General features: G+C 37.7%; 1 protein-coding gene across 2 annotated transcripts in view; it reads left to right on the top strand.

Moving 5' to 3' along the window:
• Positions 1-2,313: 2,313 nt before the first annotated feature.
• thoc1 (THO complex 1) overlaps positions 2,314-9,381 on the top strand; it is a 63,180-nt gene continuing 56,112 nt past the window's right edge. Inside the window, exons 1-4 of one of the 2 annotated variants that reach the window (XM_052022981.1) lie at positions 2,314-2,382; positions 5,046-5,119; positions 5,387-5,447; positions 7,284-7,350. In XM_052022981.1, coding sequence (XP_051878941.1) covers positions 2,335-2,382; positions 5,046-5,119; positions 5,387-5,447; positions 7,284-7,350 — 250 coding nt within the window. In that variant the 5' untranslated portion in view covers positions 2,314-2,334. The remainder of the gene's footprint in view (positions 2,383-5,045; positions 5,120-5,386; positions 5,448-7,283; positions 7,351-9,381) is intronic. The other variant, XM_052022982.1, reaches the window with a different exon arrangement.

Below are 9,381 nucleotides of genomic sequence, written 5' to 3'. Positions count from 1 at the left end.
AGTGGGTGATGAAGGTGCCGAGGGTAGGTGCTTAGACTCCCTCTTGTTGGAGATGGTCATTACTTGGTACTTTTGAGGCACGATGTTACTTGGCACTTGTCAAGCCATGCCCAAATGTTGTTTGACTCTTACAGCACTGAGTATACAGGCTGTCCTTGGGTAATGAACAGACTCTGTTTTATTCCTTGGAGTGTAGGAGACTGAGAGGTGATCTTATAGAGGTGTATAAAATCATGGGGCATAGACAGGGTGAATGCGCACACTTTTTCTCAGGGTTGGGGAATCAAGAACTTGAGGGCATGGGTTTGTGAGAGGGGAAAGATTTAATAGGAACTTGAGGGGCAAGATTTTTACACAAAGGGTGGTATTGATGTGGAATGAGCTGCCAGAGGAAGTGGTTGAGGCAGGTACAGTAACAACTTTTAAAAGACAGTCGGACAGGTACATGGATTGGAAAGGTTTAGAAGTTTATGGGCCAAACGCTGGAAAATGGGACTAGCTTGAGTGGGGCACCTTGGTCGGCATGGACCAGTTGGGCCGAAGGGCCTGTTTCCATGATGTATAACTCTATGAATAGTCAAAGACCCCACCCACCCAGGACATTCTTTCTTCTCCATTCTCCCAGTGGACAGAAGATGCAAAAACCTGAAAGCACGTACTACCAGGCTCAAGGACAACTTCTATCCCACTGTATAAGACTATAGATAGTAATTATTTTATATATGGTACAGTCTGCAGCCATGGTGAGCCAGCAGTGGAAGTTGTGAATAATTAAGATTGTGGTGGATATGAATGTTTAATATTGTCAATCAAGTCAAGTCATGTCAGGTTTGAAATATGCAATAGACCTTACTCAGAAAATCCCCTGCGTGTCAGAGTTTGTTTGTCCGCTAATTGCTCAGAAATGCAAATGATATGACATGACTTCCTTACTTTTACGTTCAACACCCCGACCAATGAAGGCAAGTGCCTTTATCATTCTATCTACTTGTGTTGCCACTTTCAGGGAGCTATGGACTTGCATTCCATGATCCCTCTGTACATCAATGCTTCTAAAAGTCCTGCCATTTAATGTATACTTTCCTCTTATATTTGACTTCCCAAAGTGCAACAACTCACACTTATCCAGATTAAACTCCATCTGCCATTTCTCTGCCCACAGGTCTGTATCCCACTGAATCCTTTTACAATCTTCCTCGCTCTGTATAAGTCCACCAATGTTCATGTCATCTGCACACTGACTAATCAGTCCACCCACATTTTTTCCAAAATCATTTATGTATATATAACAACAGAGGTCCCAGCACTGATCACAGAATTCCAGTCAGAATAACATTCCTCCACTACTACCCTAAGCCAATGCTGAATTAACCAAGTCTCCATGGATCCCCTGTGCCATAATCTTCTGGATCAGCCTGCTATGAGGAACCTTGATGAAATCTTTACTGAAGTCCATCTATACAAATCCACTGCCTTACCCTCATCAATCATCTTCGACACCTCCTCAAAAAACTCAGTCAAATTTGTAAGACATGACCTGCCCTGTACAAAGCCACACTAGCTATCCCTAATAGGTCTGTGCTTATCCCGATGCAAGTAGATCCTATCCCTAAGAATCTTCTCCAATAATTTCCCTACCAGTGAAGTAAGGCTCATGGTCTTATGATTTCTTGGTCTGTCTCTATTGCCCTTCTTAAACAAAGGAACAGCATTGTCTACTTGTTAGATGCTGCTTGACCCACTGAGTTCTTCTAGCAGTTTATTATTTGCTCCAAATTCGAGCATGTGCAACGTCCTTTTTTCTTTTCTCTGGAGTTTATATATGATGCAAAAGTAGCCTTCATGTATCCTTGGTGGAACACGATACTGGTAGTGGATATTTTGGCTCATGGATGAAATGTTACTTTGTCTGGTGTCAAGCTTCTCGGAGTTCTTACAAGTTCACCCATCCAGGCAAATGAAACTGTTCATCACACTACTCTCCGTGCTTTTTACATAGTGCAGGGACCTTGTAATCTTGCGCTGTTTTAAAGTGGTATCTGTTTCATGTTGAAAACTGTAACAGTCCTACATTGTGTTTGATTACTATTTGTTACGTTGGTGTCTGTAGTGTAAACCTATGTAATCCTGCGCTCTTTGGTAGGCTGTAAATCGCTTCAAGTTGAGGATCACAATGTAGGGTGAACTTGGACATCAGGCTGGGGCACAGTTTGCTGATGGAAGTGCGGGGAGGGGTGTCCCTGCGCTGGCTTATTGATGCCAGCCACAGAAAGGGGGCGCGTTTGCTTCGATATCCTGGTTCCCGACCAGCATCGCGCGGTGCTTCCGGTCAAAATGTCTCCCGGCATGTTCCAGTTCAACGAGGCGCGGCAGAAGTTCAGTGTAAGGAGCCGGCTTTGGGTTGTCTGTTGTCGGTGCTGCGCGGCCAGTGGGTTATTGCAGCGGGGGTGGAGGCCCTGGGAGATAAAGGGGGATCTCTGGGGCCGTGACGGGCAGTTGTCATCGCCGACCCCCGACGCGGCAGTAATTTCAGTAACTCCTGCACTGCCGGCCTCCCGACCGTTCGTGTTTTTACTTATAACGAGACCCGGTCGGATCCGTGTTCATTGAATAGGTATTTTCATTGCACTTTGTTTTCAGGAGGCGGTGTGGTTATAGGCAAGGCCCTTTGTTTAGCGATAAGTGATTGGTTGATGAACAAAGCTCACTTAGTCTTCAATAGGTGTAATTGGTTACTTCAGGTGAATTTCAGAGGATATGTAGTTGAAAACCTCTATTCGCACAAAAGATGTTTCTCTGATAGTGCTATACTTCCTCAGTATTACACTGAAAAATTGATGTAGATTATTTCTGTAAGCCTTTCTCAAAAATTAGAATGAGCTTTAGCTAAAGTGTGAAGTGAAACCTCAAAGTTTTCCAAACACTGTTAATCTTGCAATGCTTTGTCGTGTTAAAACAGACTTAATTATTTATTTAAGAGAGCATGCTTTGGGGTATAACCAAGATCTAGCAAATAACTTGTAAGAAGGGAAGAGAATTCCATCAAATAGATTTTGGCAAAGTATGAGGTATGGTGCCTGATGCACTTGGGGCACAGTGCAAGTCTGCATTTGGAAAGCTGCAGGAAGGGACGTGGGTTGCGGTATTCAGTTGAATAGAGACAACAGCTTAAAAGTGTTTAGGGATGGAAGTAAACAGATTGTCATTAAAACTTAGAATTGTAGGTCAACAAAGTAATGTAAAATGTAACTGACTTGGGAATGTGTTTTAAAGGTATGGAATTCAAAGCTAGTACAATCTACTCTAAAAGTAGAACAAGATTCTTTGCTAAAACAAGGATTTACATGGATGGAACTGGAATTTGGAGAATACATTAGTGAGTCATGATTGACCAATTTATTTTAGAAAAGGCATACTTAGAAGGAGTCTTTTATTATTGGATTATCAGCTGGACAAGGTTAATGTGGGGAGTATCTGAAACTAGGGGCTTTAAATACAAGATAGTTAAAATCTAACAGGGCAATAAGCAAAAAAAAACTTGTTAAAATGTGGAAATTCATAACATTGAATGTTATGTTGTGGGAATTTGGTTAGAAGCCTTCAAAACAAAATTAGGTAAATACATGAGAAGGGAAATGCTGGAAGGCTGATGTGATGGAATGAAAGGAAATGTATGGAGTTTAAATATTAATACTGAGTTCTTCGAATGAGAAAATCCTGTTTCAATGCTGTACTTTCCATGTCCCTCAATGTAACTTAGACCCCTGACATTGTCTGTAACTGGTATCCATTTGTGTTGAATTTTATAGTGAGCACGTGTGCAACAGCCAGATGTACACAACGGGATCCTGCAAAGAGATGAACGTCCAAACATTTTCAAATTTGTGTTGTACCGCCCATTTGAAATCAGTAGAAATGTGAAAACAAATATCACATTAGATTTGAGACTGTAGAAAACCAGTCAGTTTTTGCATGAATCTTTAGGCATGTGAAATATTGCTGGAAAGGAGAAAGTATGAAGAGAATACATGGAGATAGTTGACATTGCAGGAAATAAACCAGATCATGCTCAGTTTTTCAACTGTCTTAGTAACTGACCTACTCTCCTATACTTAAGTCACTGAAATGATGGTTCACTTCTGTGTGAAGCCAAGTTAAGTTATGATCAACAAATACAGTCACATTGAGAGCTTGTTTGTGTGTTGACAGTTCAACCTAAAGATGAATTCTCTTATCTAACCTCTTACCTGAATGACTGAGCCTCCAAAAATGCAGTACTCTATCTGAATTCACTTAGAATGCCACTCTAGGTTTTTGTACTCAAGTCTCGATTTCAGTGGATACATATACTGTCTTGGTTTTTCATCCTCCCTACCCAGCATGTGCCATGTTTAAATTGTGAATGTGTAGAATCTTCACAAAACACTTAACTTTAATTTTCTAGCTGATTCATCTGGACCATTGATCATCATGAGTGGAGGATATAGTAAATGAGGTGTAGAGGAAATTTTTTTTACATTAATAGAAAGCTTGCTTTTAACACTTGAAAGAACAGTTTTTCCTTGTTCTTCAATTATTTCGAAGCTTTTGTCTTCTTTACTTACTCCAGCATAAATTTGTTCTTAAAAATTGTGTCTTTGTACAATTGCTGAGTTAGTCCCAAGTGGTTGCATATTTACTTCATTTTAATTGGAGTCCATGGTTCAGTCTTGAACCTGTTAGTTTGTGCAGGAGACTGGAGCAAACTTCGTGTATGTGGAATTGCACAACAGAAAGATTGTGCTTTTGCTAGTGCAAACACAATTTTGTTAAGACTTAACTCAAGTAGAGCAATACTGAAAACTAAGCTTGTAACACATTGATAGAATTGGTATTGGTTTATTATGTTCACTTGTACTGAGGTACAGTGAAAAACTTGTCTTGCATACTGATCGTACAGGTCAACACAGTGCAGTTCCATTGAGTTAGTATAGAGTGCATTGATGCAGTACAGGTAAAAACAATAACAGTACAGATTACTAACTAGTTTACTTTTACTTCACTAGGTTTGTACAAAAGAAGCTTTGAAGAGTAAAAATATCAGACCACTAATTCTTATCTTCAGCCAGTTGAGTGGAGGGTAAGTAGATGTGACCCCTGCACTAAGACCGTTTGGGTTACACAAATATACCCTTTCAGAATTCGCAAGTCACTACCCAAAAATTTGAGATACAGAATAATGTTTGCTCTCCTGAAATTTATGGTTTTGGGGGGGGGGTTGGGTTGGTGGGAGAAAGTAAATAAACACTTTTTTCAATTTTTTATATTTAAATCGTCATGTATCTATGCCTTTTCTATGATTATTTGAAATGACATGTTCAGAATTGTTATTTGTTTCTATATGTAGTGAAACAGAAAAGAAAACAACACTGGATCAGGCATTCAGAGGTATTCTAGAAGAAAAAATTGTAAGTAGCAATTAAATGTGGCAATGTTTTTACAACTTTAGCCAATATTATATGCATTGGCTAGGAAATGCTAGTTGTTAACAGGCTGAACAATCCAAGTGTATTGTCATTATATTGCATGAATGTGGTTTGAAAATAAATGCAGTGGTATACATGCATGTGTAATTATAACCACTTGCATTACTTGTATATTACAACACAGGAGGTGGCCACTTGGCCTATCAGGTCCAGGCAGGCTCCTTGTGGCACTTTACACTAAGGATATTTACACTAGCCAATTAACCCTTTAGTATATCTTGGGATGTCAAAGGAAACTGGAGCACCGTGTGGAAACCCCTGTAGTCATGGGTAGAGTGTGCAAACTCCACACGGAAAGCAGGATCAAACCTGGCACCATGGAATTATTAGGCAGCAGCGCTAACTTTAGAATCATTGTTGCATTTCTTCACTGTGTATTAGTATTCACTGCATAAAAATGCATCAAACCTAGAAGGACCGTAACAGAAGAATAACTTATTCAGCAGCCCCAAATCTAATGGGGCTGGACAAGTTTAAGAATACAACACAGTAATAATCATAGAAATTGGGAAAGGAAAATGGAAAGGAATGAAACTTGATCTCTGTGAATACTGGAACAGGAAGAAATTGAAGCTGCCATCAACAAATCTTGGTTTATCAACCATGTTTGCAATCGGAATCATTATTCAAGGATAGCTAGTAAACTTAGAGAAACAAAGGACTGCAGATACTGGAATCCAGATTAAAAAAAACAAGAAGATTCTGGGGGAACTCAGCAGGCCAGGCAGGATCTGTGGAGAAAAATAGACGGTTATGTTTTCGCCAAGGGTCCTGACTCGAAATGTTAACTGTCTGTTTCTCTCCACGGCTGCTGCCTGGCCTGCTGAGTTCCTCCAGAATCTTGTTTTTTTTTTCTCTAGTAAACTTGTCATGTATCCAAATATTTGATATTTTGATTGAGATAGTTCAAATGGAAGTGTGTGTACTTACAGAGGTGAATGTGTACTAAAATTTTACATTTCCTAAATAGTCTCTTTTAAATATGTCTCCTTTTGGTTTTTGTGGGTTCCATGACAAGATCAATACCCCATATAGATCTTTATTTAGAACTGTTTGTTTGTAAATGATGTTTGTTTTTAGCAGTAAGTTACTGAAAGATGAAGGTTCCCAACCAATCGAGAGTTCCATTAATAGTATCACTTCAATGAAATTTCACTGGTTGTAGGGAAATGTGATATTACGTCCAAGATTTATAATTATTTCATCGCCTGGGACTTCATCTTTTGGGTGCTTAATGACTAGCCACGGTCCCTGAGAGTCTCAATTACTTTGAATCATTTGGTTAAACATTCCAGGTTATATCAATTGTTGCAAAGAGTTTTTTGTAAATTTCTTTCTCAATGTACTGTCAAAGACAAATATTGCTAGAGGCAGCAGTCACTCATGTTCAAACAGCAGATAGTTCTATCTGTCTTTTTGTTTAAAATGTGATGCTGGTAAGAGGTCTTTGGTAGAAAAATTGTCAATTCATCTCAGGGACTTTGCCCTTTTCCTCTATAACTGCTCACCTTTTTGTCATTAATTACATTCATTTATTCAATTGAATTCTTGAAATTCTTTTGAACAAAGTCTTGTTGCATATTTGGCATGATTTCAATCAGCTTGAATTCTAGGGAGAAAGACTTGTTTGTAGAATGGGTTTCTCAGATAAATTTAATGGGGAATAATCAAATTTATGCCTCCAAACAAATAAATTACTAGTGTACGGTACAGAGACTTTTGATAACTTTGTTTTTGAAAGTTCTTTTCTCTTTTTAGTTAGAACAAGGCGAATGTGAAGATTTCTTGTCTATTATCTCCCTCAGCATTAATGGAGTGAATGAAGGTAATTGCATATTCAAGAAAACATTCAAATTGAGCACTGTTGTCTAAATTAATCTGTGGCATTTTGCAGTTTTGTTAAAATATTTTAGCCTATAATCAAGAATATTATGATATTTGCCATTGATAATCAGGTGACAGTTAAGCGTACTTTCCAACATTGGGTAGTTGGAGTAATTACAGAGCAAAGTCTAATTGTGCAAATGTAATTTACTCAAAATCTTGCTGCTTTGGAACATGTTCAGATTTTCAGAGTTCATAATACTTTGAGTTAGCATTTTTCAGTTACCAGTGGCTTTCTTGGACACCAGAACACAGATTTCCACAATTCATTTTTAATTTAATAAATATCATTGTGGATTTGTATAAGTTGATATTTAGTGATAGAAGATTTATTTTATTGTGCAACGTTGAAATTATCCATTATGTATGAAAGATGCAGAATGCTTTGTATTCATTATTTTTGCTATATAAGAACCTGTGAATGTAAAGATGATTGCACAAAAGACTGCATTCATTGCTCCCTTGTAGGTGTGATTAAGAAATAGAAGTGTACTTTATTGTACAGAACATGTACTGTAACTAGTTATCTGTGATTCAGCTCCATTTCCAAATCCTCACAAGATGAAGCAGCCGTGTCTACATGCATGCATGCATCAGGACTCTGACAATGTCCAGGCATGGACTGAAAAGTGTCAAGTACCATTTGTGCCAGACATGCTAGGCAATAACTGTTTTGAGAGTTCCTTCTCCAGAAGGACTGGAACAGTTTAAGGAGGTGTCTCACCTCTGGCTTCTGAAGGTCTATTAGGAGTATGTTGGGTTGGTTTTGCCAGTGAAACCCTTATGTCTGTGAATAATTTTTTTTAAGAAAAAGTTTGCATTTAATATGCATTAGTTGTGGGCCAGGTATAACTATGGCCTGGTGCCTTAAATCTGATTATCATATTAGCGTTGTTATCATGATCCAGAACTAAGGTTGCATACGAGCAGTGCCATGAACAATTTGTTAGTGTATCACAAAATATTTAGCAGATTAGGCAACATCCATAGAGGAACAGAAAATATTTTGGGTAAATGAGTTTTCATCAGAACTAGGAAATGTCAGAAATGGGTTTTAAGATGCAGAAAAATTTGAGAGAGGAAAAGGGATCTGTGATAAGAGGAGGAATCATGACAGGAGAAACTAAATGATGAAAGTGATTATAATGCTGGGTACAAGACTTAATGAGATGAGCAAGGGAACAAAATTTTATTCTGGTAGAATTGTTCTTTCTTTTTCAATCTTTTTATTAGTTTTCACATTAATACAGGTTAATATATAGCATCAATGTTTGTACATATAATACAAAGAGATCTGGATAACAATCATGGCATAGATAATCATAAAGAACAATAAGATATAAAATAAACTGTAGATCCAACGATCTCTTAGTAAATGAATATAATATAAAAAAAAAGGAAAGAAAAAGGTTTATTATATAAATTTAAAAAAAGGAAAAAAAAAACCCAAATCAGTAAGAAAAATTATAAACAATATAAACTAAACAGAAAAATTTTAAATAAACAAAAAAAAAGGAAAAAAAAAAGGCTGGACTAAAATTTCTCAGAAACAAAGCAATATTATGTCGTCAGTTCCGTTCCTCTAAGTTGGAAAGTTATTGAAAGGGGATCTACATCATGTGAAAATATTGAATAAATGGACTCCAATTATCTTCAAATTTAAGTGAAGGATCAACAGTACCACTCCTAGTTTTCTCCAAGTTTAAACCTGATATAGTTTGAGAGAACCATTGAAGAGTAGTAGGGGGTATTGGATCCTTCCATTTAAGCAAAATAGATTGTTTGGCCATTAATGTAACAAAAGCAATCATACGGTTAGTGGAAGCAGATAAATGGCCAGACTCTCCTTGGTAATCCAAAAATTGCAATGATCGGGTGAGGTTGTAAATTAACCTTCAATACATTTGAAATAATGTTAAAAATATCTTTCCAATATTTTTCCAAAAGAGGGCAGGACCAAACCATATGTGTC

The sequence above is a fragment of the Pristis pectinata genome, chromosome 9 (genome assembly GCF_009764475.1).
Source record: "Pristis pectinata isolate sPriPec2 chromosome 9, sPriPec2.1.pri, whole genome shotgun sequence".
Classification (NCBI taxonomy): Eukaryota; Metazoa; Chordata; class Chondrichthyes; order Rhinopristiformes; family Pristidae; genus Pristis; species Pristis pectinata.
The sequence above is the reverse complement of the archived record's forward strand: the minus strand, read 5'-3'. Positions and strand labels throughout refer to the sequence as shown.